The sequence below is a fragment of the Symphalangus syndactylus genome, chromosome 8 (assembly GCF_028878055.3).
Source record: "Symphalangus syndactylus isolate Jambi chromosome 8, NHGRI_mSymSyn1-v2.1_pri, whole genome shotgun sequence".
Taxonomy (NCBI): Eukaryota; Metazoa; Chordata; class Mammalia; order Primates; family Hylobatidae; genus Symphalangus; species Symphalangus syndactylus.
The window spans coordinates 66098100-66125008 of record NC_072430.2 but is presented as its reverse complement, the minus strand read 5'-3'; the positions used below and the strand labels follow the sequence as shown (position 1 = coordinate 66125008).

General features: G+C 37.5%; 1 protein-coding gene, 1 long non-coding RNA gene and 1 other non-coding gene across 4 annotated transcripts in view; 2 read left to right on the top strand and 1 right to left on the bottom strand.

The window, feature by feature from the left end:
* LOC134737332 (uncharacterized) overlaps positions 1-9422 on the bottom strand; it is a 43003-nt gene extending 33581 nt beyond the window's left edge. The window contains exon 1 of one of the 2 annotated variants that reach the window (XR_010122129.1): positions 9207-9422. This is a non-coding gene — a long non-coding RNA (uncharacterized lncRNA). The remainder of the gene's footprint in view (positions 1-9206) is intronic. The other variant, XR_010122130.1, reaches the window with a different exon arrangement.
* Positions 9330-25381, top strand: TMX1 (thioredoxin related transmembrane protein 1). Its single transcript, XM_055289387.2, has 8 exons — positions 9330-9738; positions 13171-13286; positions 14619-14664; positions 16395-16523; positions 18635-18680; positions 18780-18881; positions 19004-19076; positions 23697-25381. Exons 1-8 carry the CDS (start codon positions 9587-9589, stop codon positions 23870-23872), a joined length of 840 nt encoding a protein of 279 aa, XP_055145362.1. The 5' UTR covers positions 9330-9586; the 3' UTR covers positions 23873-25381.
* Positions 13405-13539, top strand: LOC129488969 (small nucleolar RNA SNORA70). Its single transcript, XR_008659801.1, has one exon. It is a non-coding gene; the product is annotated as a small nucleolar RNA SNORA70 (small nucleolar RNA).
* Positions 25382-26909: the final 1528 nt, after the last annotated feature.

The following is a 26909-nucleotide window of genomic DNA, read 5'->3' as shown; positions in this document are numbered from 1 at the left end:
TGATATTGATTCTTCCAACCCATGAGCATGGAATGTTCTTCCATTTGTTTGTATCCTCTTTTATTTCATTGAGCAGTGGTTTGTAGTTGTCCTTGAAGAGGTCCTTCACGTCCCTTGTAAGTTGGATTAATAGGTATTTTATTCTCTTTGAAGCAATTGTGAATGGGAGTTCACTCATGATTTGGCTCTCTGTTTGTCTGTTATTGGTGTACAAGAATGCTTGTGATTTTTGTACATTGATTTTGTATCCTGAGACTTTGCTGAAGTTGCTTACCAGCTTAAGGAGATTTGGGGCTGAGACAGTGGGGTTTTCTAGATATACAATCATGTCATCTGCAAACAGGGACAATTTGACTTCCTATTTTCCTAATTGAATACCCTTTATTTCCTTCTCCTGCCTGATTGGTCTGGCCAGAACTTCCAACACTATGTTGAATGGGAGTGGTGAGAGAGGGCATCGCTGTCTTGTGCCAGTTTTCAAACGGAATGCTTCCAGTTTTTGCCCATTCAGGATGATATTGGCTGTGGGTTTGTCATAGATAGCTCTTATTATTTTGAGATACGTCCCATCAATACCTAATTTATTGAGAGTTTTTAGCATGAAGGGTTGTTGAATTTTGTCAAAGGCCTTTTCTGCATCTATTGAGATAATCATGTGGTTTTTGTCTTTGGTTCTGTTTATATGCTGGATTACATTTATTGATTTGCGTATGTTCAACCAGCCTTGCGTCCCAGGGATGAAGCCCACTTGATTATGTTGGATAAGCTTTTTGATGTGCTGCTGGATTTGGTTTGCCAGTATTTTATTGAGGATTTTTGTATCAATGTTCATCAAGGATATTGGTCTGAAATTCTCTTTTTTGGTTGTGTCTCTGCCAGGCTTTGGTATCAGGATGATGCTGGCCTCATAAAATGTGTTAGGGAGGATTCCCTCTTTTTCTATCGATTGGAATAGTTTCAGAAGGAATGGTACCAGTTCCTCCTTGTACCTCTGGTAGAATTCGGCTGTGAATCCATCAGGTCCTGGACTCTTTTTGGTTGGTAAGCTATTGATTATTGCCTCAATTTCAGAGCCTGTTATTGGTCTATTCAGAGATTCAACTTCTTCCTGGTTTAGTCTTGGGAGGGTGTATATGTCGAGGAATTTATCCATTTCTTCTAGATTTTATGGTTTATTTGCATAGAGGTGTTTGTAGTATTCTCTGATGGTAGCTTGTATTTCTGTGGGATTGGTGGTGATACCTCCTTTATCATTTTTTATTGTGTCTATTTGATTCTTCTCTCTTTTCTTCTTTATTAGTCTTGCTAGCGGTCTATCAATTTTGTTGATCTTTTCAAAAAACCAGCTCCTGGATTCATTAATTTTTTGAAGGGTTTTTTTGTGTCTCTATTGCCTTCAGTTCTGCTCTGATTTTAGTTATTTCTTGCCTTCTGCTAGGTTTTGAATGTGTTTGCTCTTAGAGGAAACCTCCAAGACTGGCCTCAAAAACTACCAGTGCCTGAATTTTATTGTATTAGACTGTGGAGCAATTTATGCCCCGGGGTTATCTTCTTAAATAGAGAAATCATCCTACACTTAGCGTAGCACAACAGCTAGAGGTAATACCAAATGAGGCAGAAAGTTTAACAGAGAGATCAAGGAAAGAGATAGTCAAAGAGAGCCCTGCTAGAACCACTGATATCCCCTGGTGACTGTGCACATGTCCAAGGCTGCAATCTCTGAGAAATGGGAGCAGAGGCCTTCCACTACTGGAGAAATAGACTTCATCAAAATAGCCTAGCCAAGTCACTAAACAAACCACAATCAAATAACAACAAAAAACAATTCCAAACCATACAGAGGGAATCAGTGCTCAGAATCGCTACAATATATTACCTAAAATGTCCAGTTTTTAACAGAAAAATTATGAGTCATGCAGCAAAACAGCAAAGTATGACCCATAGATCAGAGAAAAAAGTAGGCAACAGAAACTACCTGTGACAGAGCCAAAATGTCAGATTTAAAAAAGATATCAAAGCATTCATTATAAACTTATTCAACAAACTTAAATAAATCATGCTTAAAGAACTTAAAGGAAGGTATGATGACAATGTTGCATCAAATAGAGAATATCAATAAATAGAAATTATTTTTAAGAAGCACCAAATGGGCCGGGCGCGGTGGCTCACGCTTGTAATCCCAGCACTTTGGGAGGCCGAGGCGGGCGGATCACAAGGTCAGGAGATCGAGACCACAGTGAAACCCCATCTCTACTAAAAATACAAAAAATTAGCCGGGTGTGGTGGTGGGCGCCTGTAGTCCCAGCTACTCAGAGAGGCTGAGGCAGGAGAATGGCGTGAACCCGGGAGGCGGAGCTTGCAGTGAGCCGAGATTGCGCCACTGCACTCCAGCCTGGGCAACAGAGAGAGACTCCGTCTCAAAAAAAAAAAAAAAAAAAAAAAAAAAGAAGCACCAAATGGAATGTCTAGAGTTAAAAAGTACAATAACTGTAATAAAAAAAATCACTACAGGTGCTCACCAGTAATTTGGAGGCAGAAGAAAGAATCTGTAAACTTGAGATAGAGTCACAGAGATTATGCAATCAGAAGAACAGAAGAAAAAAGAATAAAGAAAAATGAGCAATAAATATGGGACACCATTTAGTTTACCAACATATGCTTAATGAGATTACCAGAAGGAAAGGAGGGAGAAAGGAGCAAAAAATACATGGATTTGAAGAAATAATGACTGAAACCTTCATATTTTCCAGAAAACATTAATCTAAATGTACAAGAAGTTCAACAAATGCCAACAGGACAAATGCAAACAGCTCCACACCCAGATACATCATAGTAAAAATGCTAACAAAGACAAAAAAAAAAGAAAAGCTTGAATGAAGCCACAGAAAAACAACTTGTCATGTACAAGCGAATCTCAATAAAATTATTAGATACCTCTCATCAGAAATAATGGAGATAAGAAGGCAGTGGATGACATACTCAAAGCACTGAAAGAAAAAACTATACACCAAATATCTTATATAGAACAAAACCATCTTTCAAAAATGAAGGTTAAATGAAGACATTTCCAGATAAACATAAACTGAGAAAAGTTGTTGCAAACAGATCTTCCTTATAAGAAATACTAAAGGAAGTTTCTCAAGTTAAAAGCAAGTGTGCCTAGATGGTAATTTAAAGCCACAAGAAAAACAAAGAGAATGGGCAAAGGTAATTATGTAATTATAAAAGGCAGTATAAATGTATATTTACTTTCCTTTTGTCTCTTAGCTGATTTAAAAAACAATTGTATAAAACAATTTTTTATAATTGTATTGTTAGGCCTATAACATACAGAAATGTAATATAATTAACAACAACAGCATAAAGGTGGTGGGTGGGAGCAAAGTTGTATTGGAGGAAGGAAATCATACTAGATGATAATTTAAATCCACAGGAACAAATGAAGATAACCAAAAATGATAATATGAATATTAATATAATAAACACTAAATATATACTTGCTCTTCTTTCTTTCCTCAGCTTCTTTATTAAACATGAAAGTACATAAATTAATAATTATAACAATATATTATTGAATTTATAACATAGATACAATATATAACAATAATAACACAAAAAGTAGAAAGAGTAAACAGTTACATAGGAGTAATGTTTCTGTATCTCAGTAGAATTAAATTAGTACAAATCTGAAGTAGATTCTGATAAATTAATATATATAGTAAACTTTAAAGAAAATGCTAAAAAAACCTTTCAAAATATACACTATAAGAAATTCTTATACGATTAAATGTTATACTAGAAAGTATTTATTGTAAAAGACAGCAGTAAAGGAGGAATAGAGGAATGAAGTAGTCATAAAACATATAGAAAACATAAAGTAAAATGACAGAAATCCAACCATATTAACAATAAAATGCCGGTTGTGGTAGCTAATGCCTGTAATCCCAGCACTTTAGGAGGCAGAGGCAGGCAGATCACTTGAGGTCAGGAGTTCAAGACCAGCCTGGCCAACATGGTGAAACCCCATCTCTACTAAAAATACAAAAATTACCTGTGCATAGTGGTGCATGCCTGTAATCCCAGCTACTCGAGAGGCTGAGACAGGAGAATTGCTTGAACCCGTGAGGCGGAGGTTGCAGTGGGCTGAGATTGCACCACTGCACTCCAGCCGGGGCAACAGAGCAAGACTCTTTCTCAAAAAAGCCAAACAAACAAACAAACAAAGAAAAAAACCAATAACATTACCAGTAAGTGGAGTGTCCAGGCACTCCACCCCAGACAACAGAATGATGAGACCTTGTCTCAAAAAAAAAAGAAAAAAAAAAGCAAATGGATTAAATATGTAATCAATTAAAGGGCAAACATTGTTAGACTAGGTAGAAAGAAATAAAAACAAAAACAAAAACCCTCAAGGTCTAGTTATACGCTGTCTACAGGAGACACACTTTTCAGATTAAAAAATACAAATGGTTGAAAGTAAAAGGATGGAAAAAGATCTATTATACAAATAGCAGCAATAAGAAAGCTGTAGTGGTTATGCTAATATCAGGCAAAATGACTATAAAACAAACAAAAAATTCTAGGTATAAAGAAGGAAATTTTATGATGAGAAGGGTCAATCCTCAGGAATATATAACAATTATAAAGATATATGTCAGAGCCCCAAAATACATGAAACATAAACTTTCAGAATGAAGAGCAAAATAGACAATTCAACAATATTTGGAGAACTTCAATACTCCACTTTCAATAATGGACAGAACAAGTAGGCAGAATATCAACAAGAAACTAGAAGACTTGAACAACACTATACACCAATCAGACCTAACAGACATCTAACTATAGAACACCCAGTGATGGAAAAATGCAAATTCTTCTCAAGTGATGGAATATTCTCTGGGATAGGCCATATACCAGGCCATAAAACAAATCTCAATAAATTTTAAAAAGATTGAAATCATACAAGGTATGTTCTCTGACCACAATAGAATGAAATTAGAAATTAATAACAAAAATAAATTTGGGAATTCACAAACATGTGAAAATGAAAAACACACTCCTAAATAGCCAATTGACAAAAAAGTGTATCAAAAGAGAAAATTAGTACATGCTTTGAGATGAATGAAATGATGACACAACATAACAAAAGTTAACGGGATATAGCTAAAGCAGGGTTGGGAAATTTAGAGCTTAAACACATACATTAAGAAAAGAAGAAAGATCTCAAATCAATAATCATAACTTTCATCTTAAAACAGTCAGGGTAAAAGGGGGCATAAACCCAAAGCATAAAGAAGAAAGGAAATAATCAAGGAGAGAATAGAAAAATGGTAGAGAAAACCAACAAAACGAAAAGTTGGTGCTTTGGAAAGGTCAACAAAATTGAGAAACCTTTAGCTATACTGACTTTGTTTTGTGTTGCTATAACAGAATACCTGAGGCTAGGTAATTTATAAACAAAATAGCTCATGATTGTTAGCTTGTGGTGCAAATGGCTGGGAAGTTCAAGGGCATGGCCCTAGCTTCTGGTGAGGTCTTCTGTGCTGGGTCATAACATGGCACAGAAGGTCAAAAGGGAAGTGGACAAGTGCAAAGAGAGAAAACCTAAGGGGTATCCTGGCTTTATAACAACCCATTCTCAAGGGAACTAATCCATTCCCAAGAGAACTAATCCAGTCTTATCAGAGTGAGAACTCACTCACTACGAGAACAACACCAGGGCCAGCATTGAGGCTATCACCTTTACTTGGGAGGCTGAACTAGAGGAGCACTTGAGACCAGGAGTTTGAGGTTGTAGTGAGTCATGATTGCACCACCTCTCTCCAGCCTGGGTGACAGAGAGATACCCTATATATTTTTTTAAAAAAGAACAGCACTAAACCATTCATGAGATCCACCCCCTTTATTCAAATCCCTCCCAGTAGGCCCCACCTCCCAACACCATCACATGGGGGATCAAATTTCAACATGAGTTTTGGTGGAGACAAACTCAAACCATATCCAAACCATAACACTGACCAATAAATAAAAGAAAGAAGACTCAAATTACTAAAACCAGCAATGAAAGAGAGGACATTAATATCAACGTTACAGATATAAAAAGGATTATAATACTATGAACAACGTTAGGCCAACAAATTAGACAACTTACATGAAATGGACGTATTCCTAGAAAGATGCAAACCACCACAACCAACTCAAGAAATAGAAAATCATAGTAGACTTATAATAAGAGATTGAATTAGTAATTTAAAAGCTACCTACAAAGAAAAGCCCAGGCCTAGGTGACTTCACTGCTAGACTCTATCAGACATTTAAAGAAGAGTTAATACAAATTCTTCACAAACGCTTCCAAAAAATAGAAAAGGAGGGAACATTTCCCAACTTATTTTACGAGGCCAGTTATATCCTGATAGCAAAACCAAAGACATTACAAGAAAACTACAGACCAATATCTCTATGGAATATAGATGTAAAAATATGAAATAAAATACTAGCAAACTGAATGTGACAATATATTAAAAGAATTATACACCATGGCTAAGTGGGATTTATACCAAGAATGCAAGGTTGATTTCATGTCCCAAAATCAATCAATGTAATACACTGTATCTTTGGGAGGCTGAGGCAGGCAGATCATGAGGTCAAGAGATAGAGACCATCCTGGCCAACATGGTAAAACTCCGTCTCTATTAAAAATATAAAAATTACCTGGGCGTGGTGGCACACGCCTGTAATCCCAGCTACTCAGGAGGCTGAGGCAAGAGAATTGCTTGAACCCGGGAGGCGGAGGTTGCAGTGCGCTGAAATCACACCACTGCACTCCAGCCTAATGACAGAGCAAGACTCTGTCTCAAAAAAAAAAAAAAAAAAAAAAAAAAAATACACCATATCAATAGAATAAAGGACAAAAACCACATGGTCATTTCAATAAATGCACAAAAAGGATTTGTCAAAATTCAACACTTCTTCAAGATAAAAACAGACGACCTTCTAGGAATAGAAGGAAACTTCCTCACCTGTATAAAAGGCAACTATTTAGAATTCACATTACCATCATACTTAGTGGTAAAAGACAATGCTATTCTCCTAAGAACAGGAACAAGATAAGTATGTTTGGCCACTCTTGCCATTTCTATTCAACATTGTAATGGAGGTCTAGTGTCTTAGCTTGGGCTGCCATAATAAAATATCATAGACCGGGTGGCTTAAACAATAGAAATTTATTTTCTCACAAATTTAGGAAGTTCTCATTGTACTCAAGGCAAGAAAATCCTGGACTAGGGTGTTGGCTGTTGAGATGGAAATTGGTGGTCAGATTCAGGATACATTTTGAAGGTAACGTTTACAAGATTTGCTCACAGGGTACAAGAGGAGAAGGTGAAGACAGAAAAAAACAAAGAATTAACATGTACATGTTTGGCTAGAGAAACCTAGTGAACCTCGGGGCTCTTTAGTGGATGGAAGACCAGCAGAGGGAGAATCAAGAATTATCTTTTTTGGCTGTTTGATGTTTGAGCTTGTGAACTCCCAAAATCTGAGACAGGTCTCAGTCAATTTAGGAAGCTTATTTTGCCAAAATTAAGAATGCGCGCCCATGACATAGCCTGAGGAGGTGATGAGGACAACACAGCTTGATTTTATATTATATATTTTAGGGAGACATGAGACATCAATCAACATATGAAAGATGAACATTGTATTGGCCTGGAAAGGTGGGACAACTCAAAGCAAAGGCGGGACAAACTCGAAGCTGGAAAGGGGCTTCCAGGTCATAGGTGGATAAGAGACAAATGGTGGCATTCTTCTGAGTTTCGGATTAGCCTTTCCAAAGGAGGCAATCAGATATGCATTAATGTCAGTGAGCAGACCGATGAGAGGCAGATTTGCCCTAAGCAGTTCCCAGCTTGACTTTTCCCTTTAGCTTAATGATTTTGGGGCCCCAAGATTTCTTTTCCTTTCACCAACTACTACATATCCAAGAGATGTTTAGCAAGGAGTTGAATACATATGCCTGTAGTTCCCAGAAGGATCAGAGCCTGAATGATATACAGTTGAATACATATGCCTGTAGTTCCCAGAAAGATCAGAGCCTGATGAAGAGAAAGGTGGCGGGACATGAGGGGCAGGGGGCAGTAAAGCATCCTGGGGATGCCAATGTCCAGAGGTTAAGTAAAGGAGGACCACCCAAGAAGTTTGAGAAGAATCAGCTAGTGTAGGAGAGAAAAAAAAGCGAGCTTCCCAGAAAGCAAGATAGTAGTCTTTCAAGGGTGTGGTAGAACGGGGCTAGGAGTCATGCTAGACGCATTGAGAAGAAACAATTGGGATTTATCTTGCTGGTCGCTGGTGTCCTTGAGAGGGCTATTCAATGGAGGGGTGGGGAAGGGGACTAATTGGGGTTAGTTAAGTTGAAAAGGTGAGGCAAGATAGTGGCAACTATTTCCTTTTTTTTTTTTTTTTTGAGACTTAGTCTCTCTCTATAGCCCAGGCTGGAGTGCAGTGGAATGATCTCGGTTCACTGCAACCTCCACCTACTGAGTTCAAGCCATTCTCCTGCCTCAGCCTCCTGAGTAGCTGGGACTACAGGCACCTACCACCACGCCTGCTAATTTTTGTATTTTTCGTAGAGACGGGATTTCACTATGTTGGTCAGGCCGGTCACGCACTTCTGACCTTAAGTGATCTGCCTGCCTCGGCCTCCCTGTTTTGCTAGGATTACAGGCGTGAGCCACCGCACCTGCAACTATTTTCATTTGACTGATGAGGCAGTGCGCATTTTGGTTTGCATTTGTATTTACGAATGTTTGAGAGAAAAAACTCAAATATGTTACAAGCCTATGTGTCTGGTTCCATTTTGAAGTACTGACCTAGGATCTCTGTACCTACTGAATTTTTTTTGAGTGATAACATACACTTGAAAGTGCATAAAGTGCACTGTCTTAAAATGTACAGCTTGATCTTTTAAAAAAAATCATATACGTACACCCGTGTAACTACTGCTCATATCTAGATGTTGAACACATCCAACATATCCGACGTAACCATAAGGTTCCTCTGCACCTTCCCTGTCTATAATCTCTCAGAAGTAAACCAATATTCCGACTCCTGTAAAGATCCATTAGCTTTACTACATGTTTCAAAGAAAACAAATGAGAACTCTGAAGGACATTTAATTGGAAAACTGCTTTAGCACATTATAAACTTACCAATTTGCTTGTAAACGCTAACCATTTGGCGCCAAAATCCTGGGAGCGACTTTTAAGCCGTTCTTCCTCAAAGCACCGCCCCACTTTTTACACCACGCCTCCTTTTGCTCTGTTCCTTCCCCCACATTACTGGGACACCCTAGGCGGTAGAAGAAGCCGCTTTTCTGTCATGCGCATTGCGGAGAGCCGTTCTTCCCTCTTTCCCGACTTCACCACTCACTGGGATCAGACCCCTGTCATGCGCATTAAGAGTCCTCTATACAGGCGCTCCTCGCGGCACCGTCGTGCGCTTGCGCTGAGCAGCCCGCGAGGGCGGAAGTGGGAGCTGCGACCGGGAGGAGCTGCCGCTGCGCTCGCTGTGAGGTGGGCAAGCGGCGGAAATGGCGCCCTCCGGGAGTCTTGCAGTTCCCCTGGCAGTCCTGGTGCTGTTGCTTTGGAGTGCTCCCTGGACGCACGGGCGGCGGAGCAACGTTCGCGTCATCACGGACGAGAACTGGAGAGAACTGCTGGAAGGAGACTGGATGATAGAATTGTGAGTGCGGGGCGGCCGGGTTCCTACGTCCGTTCCTGGACGCACGACTTCACCCCGCACGTTCCTCATGCAGGTCCCAGACGCCCCAGGACTGCGCCTCCAAGTTGCGGAGCGAGCGTCCCCGACTTCTGCAGCTCCCCAAACTCCTGGGATCTGCCGCCGGCTTGGTCCCACCCCCTCGTCTCTTACCCGTGAATGTTAAGTTTCTTCTGGGGTGCACCCTCGTTGCGTTTCTGGAGCTGTGGTGCGCCCAAAGGGTTAGCGCCAATGCGAATTCTGACATTTTTCATGACTTTGAGGATGCGATTGGGGCGCGGGGAGGGAGGTGTCTGACTAGTATCTAAGTAGTTACAGTGATTCTTCACAGACTTCTACACTTATTTTCACCACATTTTACAGAAGAGAATATTGAGCAAAATCTCTCCTCTTCTTTCGTCTGTCCTTAAAAGATAGTCTCTTTAGGGTGCTGGAATTTGGGGCTTTTAAGCTTTTTTTTAATGGATTAGGTACGTTTCTTTTTTAATGTAAATACTGAGTTCAAGATGGTTTATTTTTAAGTTTTCGTTTTCTCTTTTTTCCTCCTCTTTTGCTTTCTCTGTTTTTCACTCCTCATCTCACTTTTCCTGTGGGTGTCTTTGTAGTGTAGAGAATACCTTGGGTTGTGACTCCTAGGTCTTTGTAAATGGTATTACATTAAAGATAATGTATTAATGTATACACTCTCAAGCGCGCCAGGTCATCATTTATTGCTCGAACGAAATCATGTATCTTGTGTGGTGATTTCAATTTAATAATATCTATTCTGCAGCGGTGGGAAATAAAGTATCTGCCTTTGCTTTAGATGCTAAGTTGTTGTTGATGGTGGTATTATACATATTAGCAGTATTACTGATAATAGTAAAAGCATGATTACTGAGTATTAACTGTGCTGGACACCACTAAGCAGCACCTTTACACGCATACCATATTTAATTCCCTACAAATTCTCTATGACAGGTGTTTTTCACGTTTTACAAATGAGTAACAAGATACCTAAATACTTTAGTTAACCTATGCAGATGTTGCTGTGCTGGCTTTCTCTGGGTCTTCAGAGTAGGCATACAATAATTGTGTTAGAACACCTTCTTCTTTAAAAAGGTTCAGCTGGAATTGGCGTACGCTACTCAGGAGACTGAGGTATGAGGATGGCTTGAGCCCAGGGGTTCAAGAGATCCTGGGCAACGTAGCAAAATAAATAAGTAAATAAATAAAAATGAAAAGACAACAGGGTTCAGGTGAGTGTTTTTTTGTGTCACGAATACAACAAGGGTTGTCAAGTTAAGGAGGCCAGTGAAAGTGACATCCCCAAAGGGAGAACCCAGAAGGCTAAATCAGTAAGTCCTGTGTTATTTAAAAAAAAACAAAACAAAACTGGCCAGCGCGATGGCTCACGCCTGTAATCCCAGCACTTTGGGAGGCCGAGGCAGGTGGATCACGAGGTGAGGAGATCGAGACTATCCTGGCTAACATGGTGAAACGCCGTTTGTACTAAAAATACAAAAAATTACCTGGGCGTGGTGGCACGCGCCTGTAGTTCCAGCAACTCGGGAGGCTGAGGCAGAAGAATCGCTTGAATCTGGGAGGCAGAGGTTGCAGTGAGCCAAGATCCCGCCACTGCACTCCAGCCTGGGCGACAGAGTGAGACTCGATCTCAAAAAAAAAAAAATAGAACATTTATATGGAGGGTAAGATAAAGGGAAATATTCATAGTATGCATATAATCTGCAACTCTGAAATGAATTTTCATTCAGGCACCATTGAAAGCTTCAGGGGAGAGAAACTATGACACTTTGTTTTTCAGTCATCATCATGAGTAACTTGTTTTAGATCGTGCCTGTAAAATAGTGTTATAAGCAATATATTAAGCAATAGTGATCGTGTGTGTATATGCAAAATACAGTCAAGTATTACTCAAGGATATTTTTTAACTCATTATTATGGTCCAACTATATAAATACAGCAATCAGAAGTAGTATTAAGGAGAACAAGACTAACAAAACATTGAGTAAGAGGTAAATCCACCTTGGAGCATCTATCTGAAATTATGCTATAGAGTAGTAGTTTTTCTTTTTCCTTAAGTAGAGATTCTAAAGTAAGTTTTTAGAAAGCAACTGACAGCCTGGGCAACATGGCAAAAACCAGTCTCTACAAAAAAATACGAAAAATTATCTGGGCGTGTGGGCAGCCATCTGTAGTCCCAGCTACTTGAGCTGAGGTAGAAGGATGTCATGAGCCCGGGAGGTTGAGGCTGCAGTGAGCCCAGATCGCGCCACTGCCTTCCAGCCTGGGTAACAAAGCGAGACCCTGTTTCAAAAAATAAAAAAGTAACCGAGCAACAAAATGAACCTGAAAAAGAAGGACTCTAGTAGTTTTAGTAATAGTCTCCTCCTAATTACAAGTGAATTATCTACAGTAAATCCATTTCTGCTCAGAAGTTTTGTCATGAAGATATTTTCATTGTAATACGATTTATTGTTAGGAACTTCGTTTTATACTACCAGTTTGTCTTGTTCTACAATGTCTATTTTAGGAGTTTGGTTTTCATAAAACAAGTGAAGAAAATGTGAAGTACAGAAACTAGTTTTGTGTTTAACTGCTTTAGGCTTTATTCTTCCTGGTTCTGTTAAAAAAAAAAAAAAAAAGAAAAGAAACAACCCTGTGGTGTATTATAAGATAAAATACAAGAAAGTGGGAAAATAAGATCCTCGGGAGATAATACCAGAGGAGTAATTTAAATGCTAATATGCTTGCATTTGTAAATCCAAGGTCTTGGAAACAGGATGACCTAACTGGCCAAGAGTTTTGTTTGGCCTGCTTAGTATTTGTGTGTGGGTTATTTTTTGAGGTAACATTCTCATATAAAAATGCAGCTCTCCATCTTCTTTTAAATATGAATAGCCAGCCTTAGTGTGCCAGCATCCTTTGTGGCAATCCTACTTAATAATGGTTGGCACCTTAAGATGGAATATCTGCTTTCTTATTCACTACAGCCCAGGACACTTCTGTTTTTCCAACGCCTTGCATTTGTGACTCTGCATTGTAAATTATTAAAATTGGTAAGCTCTAACTTTGGTCTTGAGCTTTCTGGTGGCCACACGTTAATAGAGAAATGCAAAGGTTTTTTAAAGAGCTGTTTTGCATGTGAAAAAATCCTGTGTCTTATTCTCAGAATTTTATTTGATTAGCATCATCAGTTCATCATTCTTGATTTCTGGATTGTTACATCTACTCTTAAAAGTTTTTCATCTGCATAAAATTAACCACCTTGTCATCTTCAGTGTTTTCATATGAAATATTCTTCATAAATTATACATTTAAATTTTTTATCCCAAGATAAATGGTCATACTAAAGTACTTAACTTTTTTTTTTTTTTTTTAATCTGTATTTCTTAGTTATGCCCCGTGGTGCCCTGCTTGTCAAAATCTTCAACCGGAATGGGAAAGTTTTGCTGAATGGGGAGAAGATCTTGAGGTTAATGTTGCGAAAGTAGATGTCACAGAGCAGCCAGGTACTGTAAGTCTTTGGTTAGTTTTGTTTCTTTGCTGTTTGGGTTGATATATTTATCCTATTTTCTACATTACATAGTCTTAATTCTACCTTTCTTTAGGTTTTGAAAACCTAACAGTCTGCAGCTAGTTAACCTGACTTGTCCACCTCCCTGCTGGGGGCTCAGTGTGCAATGGTTGCAAAATGGAGATTCCCTGGTTGTGTATACACCTCATTCCTTGAATGTGTTGCTTTAAGGGTTCTTGAAGACATTACCCTCTTTTTATTCTTGCCCACATAACTGCCTCTGATTTGTTGTTCTTTGCATCCCAGGCCCCAGACTAGTATGTAAGATGCCTTTGAGAATTCCTAGAACATTGTGGTTCAGGTGAACGTTGGCCAAGCCACATTTGCATCCATACCAGGCTTCAGAATAAGGAGCATGTGGTTGAGTGTTTTTCTAGAGTCAAGGTCTGTTCCCTGACAAAAGAAGATCTGAATCTCTGAAATTGAGTTTTAAATTTAGTACCTGTGATTTGAGGATGTGGGCTCCTAAATATAAAGCCCTTGTGGTTGTGAGGTCAAGTGCACTCCTGACTTGGTCCCTGGACAAGTGGCAGGTCCTGCCCTTAAGGAGGTTCCTTCCACAGACCAACCTCATCTTAACGTTCTCGGTAGTCACACTACCCTTGGGTTCTTGGCTGCCCCATCTCAAATGGTAATAATAAGTAATATTTATCGAGCGCTTGCCTATTATAGCAGTCTTCCAAGTATCTTGTGTTTATTATTTAATCCTTATACAACCCCATGAAATATGTAATGTCCCCATTTCACAGATAAGAAAACTGAGGCACAGGTCAATTCTCTGTAATATCAGTGCTTGACACATGGCTAACAATAAATGTTAGCTGCTGTTATTTTTGCCTGTCTCATGAAAGATTCATAGTATTTTCCGTTTTTAGCAGCACCATAAACTGCCTTTGTTTGTTGAATGTCAAGTGCAATTCCATTGGATTTTAGATCTAAGACCCTATTACCTTGTGCTCTCCCATGACTTATTACTAGTAGTCTTAATTTTGACAGTGATATAAATGATGAAGTGTTTTTATTTATTTAAAAATGTGTTCAGTACTCTACTTCTACATACTTTTTAACTGAGATAATGTGCAGTATTGTGTTTTTTAAAGTTGCTTTAAGTACATAATTCATTTTTAAGTTATGTATTACAAAGCTCAACTATTAGGTATAATTTCATATTCTTTCCTATTAGTATGTATTTAAATAATTCAGAGTCACCTTTTAAGTAGTCAGTGATTGGCCTATGTAAAACCTGCTGTGTGTTCTTTATTTGTAGGACTGAGTGGACGGTTTATCATAACTGCTCTTCCTACTATTTATCAGTAAGTATTTGAAGATTCTAAATTATGGAGAAGGATGCATTATAGTGTAATCAGAAGTAGTAGGCCTCTGGCTTGGATCATGTTGGAAGAGCTGAGGTAATCTCATTATATTCAGCAGGTATTTTAGAGGGCTTGTTTTGCTTAGTGTTGTCCTAGGTGCCTTTAGGTAGTTGAGTGATGTGTGAAACAGTCTCTGTTCTCAAAGATTTACAGTTGTTTAGGAAAGTGATGTTCTTGTGAAATGGTGTGATCCTGTCATTATGAGTCCAAAGTAGTGGTGAGTCCTGTAGGAAATTGGATAAAGGAGAAATCACAGTTACCTGGATTGGTTCCCAGACAATATGGGGTTTAAATGAAACCTTGGAAGTAGAATTTTAAGAGTGGAGCATAAGCATTTTATTCTGAGGACAATCTCATAAACAGTCATTAACAGGAACATGTTATGTCCAGAAAGTAGCTAAGAAAGTGCCGTTTTACAGCCTTGGGTAGGGCAGTAGGTGACAGTTGGGTGATAAATCAGAATGAGCAAGATTATATAGTCTTCAGTGTCAGGTCTATTAGTTTGGCTTTATCTTCTAAATTGAGGGTGTGAAATCTCAAGTCTGTGTACCTGCTGTGTACCCTAACATCATGTAGCTGGTAGGTTAAATACCAGGAGGTACTGAAAATAAGTTGACAATTCTTTGTGTTTATAGCTTGCTTTTCTTTGCCCTTTTTTCTTTTTTCATGTTTTTAAAATTCACCCTTACTCCCTTTACATCTGTGTAAATTTCTGTTTGCTGTCTCCGTAAGTGCTTCTGTCCTGCCCTTCTCATTCAGTCCTTTTCCCCACATGCCCCTTCAGTCTCTCCCTTTGCTTTTCACTTCTTGGTGCCCCATGACCTTATTTGGAATTTCCTGCCCTTTTTCTTTTAGTCAAAATTGTTTACCATGTTCTTTCTCCTATTTCCTGCCTGTCGAAATCTTAACCTATGCTTCAAAGAATAGCTCAAATGACACTTCACAAAAACTTTGTGTTTTGGGATGGGGGGCTTCCCCGTGGTCTTTACCTCTGGGTGGATAAAGGGTCCCTTAACCCTTACTTAACAGGTCCCTAGTAGGGAGCTGATGAGTTTTTGCACTTAAAGATGTTGGAGCCAAGAGAACATTTAGGACTGACAGAACTTTCTACATTGGGAATGGGAAGGAGGAGGTGGATCTAAGGAAGGCTGCAAAGCTGACTAAATAGTCACTGAAATGAGAGGAAGGGAAGCATCGTACTAGATGCCTCCAGTGATTTAAAGCAGGGTGGCTGAGGTGATGCTATTATAGCCAAAAGTACTAGAAAAATGCCTTAAAATTTTAAGTTACAGCTTAACAGCTAATAATTACTATGTGCCAAGCACTATTCTAATAATTTTTATATAATTCTTTTAATATGTGTATTACACATAAGGCTTAAAAGTACTTTTCTGAGATTTATCTACTTACTGTATTTCATAGTTTAATTACTTGGAAGAATAACAGTAATTACATTTTAAGGCGTATGATTTAAAAAAAATGTAACCTCATTGTTAAATTGGGGGCTAAAATGTCATGAGTAGGTAAATAGTATAATTTGCTATTAATACTTGTACATTGCTAATGCTTTTGAATGTTAGAATTGACTGTAAAGTGAGGTGAAAAAATAGCAAAATAAATATTAAATTATTTCTCAGTGCTGGATAATATTTAATTCTGATTCTCTTTAGTTGTAAAGATGGTGAATTTAGGCGCTATCAGGGTCCAAGGACTAAGAAGGACTTCATAAACTTTATAAGTGATAAAGAGTGGAAGAGTATTGAGCCCGTTTCATCATGGTTTGGTCCAGGTTCTGTTCTGTAAGTATGAGGGCTTTTTCTCTTACCCATTTCATAATTAATTGGAACAGATAATTCTATTTTATGTAAAGCATTCATACTCAGTTTGTTTCTTGAGCTGTTAAGGGTTAAGGTATATCCACATTGATTACATGTTTGATTTTTTTTTTTTTTTTTTTTTGAGACAGAGTCTCACTCTGTCGCCTAGGCTGGAGTGCAGTGGCGCGATCTTGGCTCACTGCAAGCTCCGCCTCCCGGGTTCACGCCATTCTCCTGCCTCAGCCTCCCGAGTAGCTGGGACTACGGGTGCCCACCGCCGTGCCTGGCTAATTTTTTTGTATTTTTAGTAGAGATGGGGTTTCACTATGTTAGCTAGGATGGTCTTGATCTCCTGACCTCGTGATCTGCCCACCTCGGCCTCCCAGAGTGCTGGGATTACAGGCGTGAGCCACTGTGCACAGCCTACATGTTTGATCTTTTTAGTTTGATCTTCTAAGTCAAACATATTTTCATGCTTCTTGAGTTAGAGAAGGCATTTTATAGAAGAAGTTGTACACCTTTTCAGGAATATTTTAGCTTGCTAGATTTGGTCATATGTATCATCAAAAACTAAATGCCCCTAGGAGTCTTCTCAGCATAATGGGTAAAGCTATCACTCGAGTGTAATAATTTGAATGAGTAGGCTTAAACTTGTACTCATGCTACCTCCAGACTTCAATTTGTTTTTTAATGTTCTGTCTCCATAGAGACCATCAAAAATTGCTGATACCAACTAAATTACATAAACTTCAACTCTTGATATCAAGCGATTGAATTATGTTTGGTTGGTTATTCCACCTGTCTGATAACTTCTTATATGAATAGTGTGTATAAACGGTGACCATAATAGCATGCCTAAGCACTGAGCTTTATGGATATCTAGAGGGTAGATGAATTTCCTCGTAGCAACTGGCAATGGAGTGATAAGGATTGGAAATAGCAAGCATGCTTTCTGCTTTGCTGTTGGAATACAAGGCCTCAACTGGTCATGTGAGAGACCTCTGGGAATAGTGAGTTTTGCTGAGGTCACCATGGACTGATCCTATGTGGCCATCTGTCTCTTCCTACCCTCTCACCACACTAACCCTTAGAGGATAGGGAGTTGGGACAGTAATCACATAAGAGAAAAATGCACTAGATTCTGGGGAAGGGAGAAAGATCAGCCCTGTTAATACTCATCCATTGAACTACCATGCCCAACTCAATTTGGGGTCCTACTGTTCCTGAAATAAATTACTGCAGACTACAGTGAGGCTATACAGTGCTTTATGTTTCAATTCCTTGTTTCTCTTCTCACTTGGCTTTTAAACAACAGAAGCAACATGATTAAAATACCTTTTCTATGTCGAACTAAAAGTATAACTGATTTTTGTTCTCTGAAATCTCATCTCATAAATGAATCTTGTCCTTCTCCAGTAGAAGAAAGTAGTTGCGTGTAAGTCTATTTTCAAGCAGCTACAGTTGGGAACTCACAGACCTTTCTTATTTCTGAAGCATGCCTTTTTAAAACTGGCCATTTAATTATGTAAAATACTAATTTTTGCTTATATGATGACTTAGCATTTATTTCGTATGTAATAATTTTGTATATCATTAAACGATGTCAAACTAATGCTCTTGTAAATTTTAATTAATTTCAATAAAAAAGAGGGATAGTTCTTAAGTGGAAAGAATTGGCTTGACAATTGTTTCCAGTCCTTCCTTTAGCCTCCCTTTGGTCATGCTTTGAAGGCTTTTAAGGGTGAGTAAGAGTTGCCTCTTCCAACTGGTTTCATGGAACTTGTAACCCTTTACTCAGTGTATTGGAGAAATCATCAGAGGAAAGACAAAATAGTAACATCAAAACAGTGGGAGAAAAGGAAAAAAAATACTGTCAAGTGTTTTTATTTATGAGGCTGCCACATGGTAGTGTCAATTTAGAAACAGTTTTCATGAACAAGGCTTATTACAGGCATGAAATCAGTGATGTATCACTAGTCTTGATTAACAGCAATAAAATCTGTCATATTGGGGAAATTATAGAGTAGAAAATAGTATGTATAGACAAAGCTGTGTATGTTATTCAGTTTTTTAATCATCTCTTTTATTTTTAGGATGAGTAGTATGTCAGCACTCTTTCAGCTATCTATGTGGATCAGGGTATGGACTAAATATTTTTATCTTAAACATTTTTACCACTATCACTTTAACAAAAATGAACAGATTTTTAGTTTTTTTTTTTTTTTCTTTTGATTTTAGACTTGCCATAACTACTTTATTGAAGACCTTGGGTTGCCAGTGTGGGGATCATACACTGTTTTTGCTTTAGCAACTCTGTTTTCCGGACTGTTATTAGGACTCGTAAGTATTTCATTTTTGGAGTGCTAGGAAGAAAGATATTTAAAAAGTTATTATTTAAAATAGTTACATTAGCTGTGGCATATATTCTACATTCAGATTTCTTACAATGTTTATTTTTACAGTGTATGATATTTGTGGCAGATTGCCTTTGTCCTTCAAAAAGGCGCAGACCACAGCCATACCCATACCCTTCAAGTAAGTATATTTTAAAATGTTTATTTTTTATTCACTATAGTCCTATTCATTTCTGTAATCACAATCACACATTTCACAGGTTGCTCTTCCAGCTTAGAATTCTAACTGTGGATTGTTGGTCTTTATCAGCTATGGCATAAGGGAAGGTAGAGGAGATGTATATTTCATATAACAATGTAGCCCAGTGGATTTTGGAACATTGTTATTTCCTTGACTCTTATATTATGGGGAATTTTAACATTGCATATAGCATGTAGCTATTTAATAATATTTATTTGGTGTCAATTTATAAGTGGAATATATTCTACTCTTGAAGTCTTTCATTAGTATACTGGCCGCCACATTTGAAGATTATTCTTTGAATGCCAGCCAATTGTAAGTTTTTTCTGGTAGGATATTAGGAAAAGCAATCCCTATAGTTGATTTAGGATGTCACTGACACTGAATTGTACTACAGAACAATTTAAATAATTACAAGCACTTACCAGTCTTATAATTGTACTGTTAATGGAAGCATTTATATTTGCAGTTCTTAAAGAACTTTTACTTATCTGTTACCTCGTTTGCTCTTCAGCAACTCTGTAGTAGAGTGCATAGGGGTTACTGCTCCCGTTTTGTACTTGAGGAGACTAAGGTTCACAGTCACACAGAAGTGACAAAGCTGATTTTAACTAAATCAGACGTGTGGCCTGATATTCCTTCATTTATGATGTCTTTTGTTTGTTTGTTTGTTTGTTTTTGAGACGGAGTCTTGCTCTGTTGCCCAGGCTGGAGTGCCGTGGCGCGATCTCGGCTCACTGCAACCTCTGCCTTCCAGGTTCAAGCTATTCTCCTGCCTCGCCCTCCCGAGTAGCTGGGACTACAGGTGCCCACCACCACGCCTGGCTAATTTTTTGTATTTTTAGTAGAGACGGGGTTTCACTGTGTTAGCCAGGATGGTCTCCATCTCCTGACCTCGTGATCTGCCCGCCTCGGCCTCCCAAAGTGCTGGGATTACAGGCGTGAGCCACGGCGCCCGGCCATGTTATCTTTCTTAACTTAGGGCTTCTTGAGATCAAAATTTCCGAAATGAAGTCTATGGAGATTGCATTTATAGTGTACCTTGTCCTTTCATACTGGTAGGTCATCTTTTCATTTCTTAGATAGTTGCATTGATACTAAAAAGGACATGCATAGGGGATGGAATCATTTTATCCAAAAAGGGCCACTGACGTCTAGGAAAAAAACGTAAGCACAGATTACTTAAAAGACAAATGTACTGTTAGGTTTAAGGTTTTTGAAGTGAAATGAATATAAAATGTTTACTCACCAACTTTTAAATTGTGAATAAAATGTAGGATTTAATTTAGTAGATACAAAAGATAGATATATAAAAGTAGCTATACAGACGGTCCCTGACTACAATCATTCAACTTAAAATGGACTTTACAATGGTGCAAAAGGAATATGCGTTCAGTAGAAACCGTACTTTAAATTTTGAATTTTGACCTATTCTGGGCTACTGGTATGGAGTACTTTTGTGATGCTGGGCAGATTAGGTTAGGTTAGGTGTATTAATGTATTTCAACTTATGTAAGGATAGGTTAGTTGTATTAAATGCCTTTTTGACTTATGATGTTTTCAACTTATGATGATTTATCATCATAAGTCAAGGAGCATCTGTATTATGTTTCATTTTCTTCTATTCTGTCTTCACCCTCACATAAATCATATAGCCGTCAGAAAATCTGTAGGGTGATAAGTGTGCAACTAGCATTGGATCCCATAAATGTACCAAAGTACCTATTAAGTCATGTGTTGTGCAGGCTGCTACTGCCACTGTTGCCAGGTCGTCCTCCCGTCTTCCAAGAGTTTACTTTGGGAGTCTGCGTAGATTGATTTCTCTGAGGATGTAGGTGTTGGAGTCTGAGTCATCTTACCACTTAGAGCAAACTTGAAAGTGTCTGAGACTTGCCTGAAGAACTTGTTGAAACAGATTGCTGATTACCCACCCTGGGTTTTGGACTCAGAAGTTCTGTATTGGGGCCAAGAATGTCTATTTCTTACAATTCCCAGGTGAAGTTGATGTTGCTTGTCTGAGGACCACTATTTGAGAACCCCTGTCTTAGAGAGAGTGGTTACCAATAGGAAAATCAATAGGCCCCAGGGCCTGAAATAACTTGTCTTTTGGTGTTGACCATACAAACTTTTTAAAAGAATACTGACTCTGATAGAATCCTTTCTGTGCAATATTGTGGAACACGTAACTGGTGTACACAAAGAGGTAAGTGTTCTCAAACAAGAAGGGTAAGTCAGTGAATAGGCACAATTTTAGAAACTTTAAAAGAGCTGAACCTAAGGAAATGACAGAGATAATACTCTACCTCTTTTAGGAAGTTACAAGGGAATTCATTTCTTGGAAATGAAATTTTTAAAATGACTTGGCTAATTAATGTCAAGCTACTTAAGTTTTTCTGTCCTTTATTATGATCCACAGTAAAAGTCACTAAAGAAATCTTTACCTTTAAATATCTGTTAATTTGGAGGGATTGAAAGGTATAAAGTAAAGGGTTTTTTGAATGCCTTTCCAAATCATTCAAAAAGAAGGCAAGCATGGTCTCTGAGCCAGAGAGATCTGATTGGGCATCCCAGCTCTACCACTTAATAGCAAAGCAATATGACAGACATTTTTTACCCTCTGAGCATGTAACCTCCTTTGTGAAATGAAAGTAATTATATTTGCCCCTTTGGATCATTATGACACTTAGAAGATAGGTATGTAATGCTCACATTATCCTGGTAACATAAGCATTCATTAAGTAATCACTATGCATATGATTGTGTAATTTATTTTTCTTTAGTAATACAACTGATATTAATCCAGACTGTAAAGTGATATTGTCATGCCCCTTCCATAATGGAACACATGATTTGAGTTGTTTTCCAATATGTGTACCTGTCTTGATTTTGAGTTGCTAGGGTTGCTAAGGAAACCCAACTCAATCTACTATTAAGCAAAATTGGAATTTATTGGTTTATGTAGTGATGAAGTCTGAGGTCAGGGTTGACTGGATCCTTAAGGCTCAAATGATGTTGTTAAGATGCTGTTTCTGAGTTACTCAGTTCTCCACACCTTGACTTGTTCAATTCTCAGTTGAGTGCTTTTTAGAATTTTTTTTAAAATTATTTTTCTAGTTTTTTTCTGCTCACAAGGACATCTGGATCAGTTTGGCCCTTTCCAGTCACTAGCATAAGGTGGTTAGAGAAAACCATAGTCACAATCTAAGAATAGGAAGGAAATTCATTTTTTTTTCTACACCCACCTATTTTTTGGAGAAATTCTGGTGCACTCCGCTTGTGTAAAGGTCTCACTTTTTGGAAACCAGGGTTTCTCAACCTTGACACTATTGTTGTTTTTGGCCAGATGATTCTTAGTTGTGATGGACTGCCTTTTATACACTGTTGAATATTTAATAGCATTCTACTTGCCGATAGCACTGCCCTTCTCAGGTGTGAAAAAAAAATATCTCTAGACATTGTTAAGTGTTCCTTGAGGAGGGGGAAAACTCGCCCTTGGTAGAGAACAGTGGTTCTCTAGCTAGGATGGTCTCCATCTCCTGACTAGTTTACAGTGAATACTGTAAACCAGTATTCACCAGGACCGCCTGGAGTGTGGCATAGGGAAGGGGCTGTTAGCCCAAAATAAAGATGGATGCCAGACAGACTAAACAACAGATTGTTCATTACTGGTAATTTTTCCCCACGGTTTGTTCTGCCTTACTAACCCAATCCTTCCTTGCAGGTCCCCCCTCCCTGGCCCCACCATTCTCGATTGCCTAGGATTGGGGGCAGTCTGAGATCATTGAACAGAGTAAAGCTCTTTGACCCAGTTCTGTCTCCTGTATCTCACCATAGTGTGCTCTAAGCTTAAGTTAACTAGCAGCTGGCCATATAAAACATTGAAAGGGTGTGTATTTATTCATTGAGATGTACACTTAAGATTTGTACATTTTATTCTTGTAACTATATTGTAATAAAATCATATATATGGGGGTTGAGTAAGGGGAAGCACATTTATAAGACCAGAAGAAGATATGGACAGAAATACAACCTTCAACTGTAAATGTGTGATTTCTGTTCCCCTGGGAACTGAAACAAGGATATACTGTTTAAGTTTTAGTATACTTGTTGACGAGAAGTTTAATAGCAAATTAATATGAGATAGTTTTTTTTAAAGCCAGTCAAATTTAGCAGTGGGGGTTGTGTATCACCATTAGTGACAGTAATATTAGTAAGTTCTGATAACCTACTACCATTGGACCAACCAGTTCTTTTTAATGCTATATATTTTTTTACAACTTCCATATTCACAACATTAATGCTGATTCATTAATTTCAGTTCAGTTTATACATAGGTGGGTAATTAGAATGACTTTGATAACTAAAATGGCTCAATTTTTATTTTTATAATATTCATGGTTTTTTTCATCTTATCTTGAATAACTTTTTCCTTTTGGAAATCCAAACATGATAAATTTATGCCAAAGCAGTTTTTGGGCGTATGAGACATTGTATCTTGATTTTACTCTAAAGCAAATCTACTACATCAACAAAAATACATTTTTGGTCTTTGTCTTTAAGAAAAATTATTATCAGAACCTGCACAACCTTTGAAAAAAGTGGAGGAGGAGCAAGAGGCAGATGAAGATGTTTCAGAAGAAGAAGCTGAAAGTAAAGAAGGAACAAACAAAGACTTTCTACAGAATGCCATAAGACAACGCTCTCTGGGTCCATCATTGGCCACAGATAAATCCTAGTTAATTTTATAGTTATCTTAATATTATGATTTTGATAAAAACAGAAGATTGATCATTTTGTTTGGTTTGAAGTGAATTGTGACTTTTTTGTATATTGCAGGGTTCAGTCTAGATTGTCATTAAATTGAAGAGTCTACATTCAGAACATAAAAGCACTAGGTATACAAGTTTGAAATATGATTTAAGCACAGTATGATGGTTTAAATAGTTCTCTAATTTTTGAAAAATCGTGCCAAGCAATAAGATTTATGTATGTTTGTTTAATAATAACCTGTTTCAAGTCTGAGTTTTGAAAATTTACATTTCCCAAGTATTGCATTATTGAGGTATTTAAGAAGATTATTTTAGAGAAAAATATTTCTCATTTGATATAATTTTTCTGGGTTTCACTGTGTGAAAAAAAGAAGATATTTCCCATAAATGGGAACTTTGCCCATTGTCTCAAGAAATGTGTATTTCAGTGACAATTTTGTGGTCTTTTTAAAGGTATCTTCCAAAATTTCCTTATATTTTTAGGTTATGCAACTAATAAAAACTACCTTACATTAATTAATTACAGTTTTCTACACATGGTAATACAGGATATGCTACTGATTTAGGAAGTTTTTAAGTTCATGGTATTCTCTTGATTCCAACAAAATTTGATTTTCTCTTGTATTTTTCTTACTTACTATGGGTTATATTTTTTATTTTTCAAATTGGATGATAATTTCCTGGAAAAATTTTTAATGTTTTAGTAAACAGTATTTTTTTGTTGTTTCAAACTGAAGTTTACTGAGAGATCCATCAAATTGAACAATCTGTTGTAATTTAAAATTTTGGCCACTCTTTTCAGATTTTACATCATTCTTGCTGAACTTCAACTTGAAATTGTTTTTTTTTTTTCTTTTTGGATGTGAAGGTGAACATTCCTGATTTTTGTCTGATGTGAAAAAGCCTTGGTATTTTACATTTTGAAAATTCACAGAAGCTTAATATAAAAGTTTGCATTCTACTCAGGAAAAAGCATCTTCTTGTATATGTCTTAAATGTATTTTTGTCCTCATATACAGAAAGTTCTTAATTGATTTTACAGCCTGTAATGCTTGATGTTTTAAAATAGTAACATTTTTATATTTTTTAAAAGACAAACTTCATATTATCCTGTGTTCTTTCCTGACTGGTAATATTGTATGGGATTTCACAGGTAAAAGTCAGTAGGATGGAACGTTTTAGTGTATTTTTACTCCTTGAAGAGCTAGAATACATAGTTTTCACCTTAACGGGGAGAACCACAAACAATGAATCAACTGACCATTATGTAGTAGACAATTTCTGTAATGTCCCCTTCTTTCTAGGCTCTGTTGCTATGTGAATCCATTAGATTTATAGTATTGTAATATACAAGTTTTCTTTAAAGCCCTCTCCTTTAGAATTTAAAATATTGTACCATTGAAGAGTTTGGATGTGTAACTTGTGATGCCTTAGAAAAATATCCTAAGCACAAAATAAACTTTTCTAACCACTTCATTAAAGCTGAAGACCAGTATGATTTCTAGTTGCTTTTTGAAGGTATGCTTTATTACTTTGTATTTAATGATGTTCAGATGAGTAGTTGTGTGTTCCTATATATGTACTTGATATGTGTAATCAAAAGACTACCTTCTTTTTCTATTGAGATGTTTAAGGACAGTAATGCTCATTAATCAAGCATTTTTTTTTTTTTTTTAGTGTTCTAGTATATGTGACATTGCCAATTTTTTTATTAGAAAATATGTGACCAGAAAGATTCTATAGAGTAAAAAATCAAAGCAAAACAAAAACCACAAAAAGACCCCTGTACTACAGAAAATGTAAAGTTGGCTGAACAGATAGGGTCTTGAAATTTCAGGAAACATATAATCTCACGATTCTTAAAGATTGTCACTGTAGACATCTGAGTAATTAATTTTCAGTTGGTAACAGGCTTATAGAAACTCTTTGGGATTATTTACAAATGGTTCAGGAAAGAATAAGGTATAGTAAAAGTAATATCGTGGAGAATTCTGGGCCACCTTACCCACCATAATCAATTCAGCTCTACTACTGAAGTATTGTAAAATCTGATCTCTAGAGGAAAATACAGTATTCTACCTTACGTTGTGTAAATACTTAATGATTAACAGAAAGATTGAAAAAAGTTTTAATGAAGAATTCTGGCTACATCTAACAGCTACCATTTACCAAGTACCTACTGGAGTTTTGTTGTTTTCTTGTATTTATTCATTTAGTCCTAATGACGACTGCAAGACAGGTAAGCATTGCACATCTTTCAGGTGAGTCAGCCCAGAGGTGTGGTACAAATAGGTAAAATTTGAATCTAATTCTTGTTCCAAATCTTCTTTTGTTTTTGTTTTTGTTTTTTTTCTTCAGTATGGGTACATGAAATTCAGCTATCTCTTATTTTGGTCTTTTTTTTTTTTTTTTCATTGAGACAAGAGTTTCACTCTCGTTGCCCAGGCTGGAGTGCAGTGGCATGATCTCGGCTCACTGCAACCTCCGCTTCCCGGGTTCACGCCATTCTCCTGCCTCAGCCTGCTGAGTAGCTGGGACTACAGGCACAGGCGCCCGCCACCACGCTTGGCCAATTTTTTGTATTTTTAGTGGAGACAGGGTTTCACCATGTTATCCAGGATGGTCTCGATCTCCTGACCTTGTGATCCACCCGCCTTGGCCTCCCAAAGTGCTGGGATTACAGGCGTGAGGCACTGCGCCTGGTCTTTCTCATTTATTTTTAATTGACAGGAAATAATTGTGTATATTTATGGGATACAATGTGATGTTTTCATCTGCGTATATGTAGAAAGATTTGACCAAGCTAATATATCCATCACTTCACCAGTTTACCATTTTTTTGTGGAGAAAATGTTAAAAATCTAAGTTAGCTATTTTGAAATATACATTATTATTAACTGTGGTCGCCATGCCATGCAATAGATCACTAAAATGTATTCCTGTGGTCTAACTGAAACTCAGTACTGTTTGATCAACATCTTCCCTTTCCCCATTCCTCCCTTAC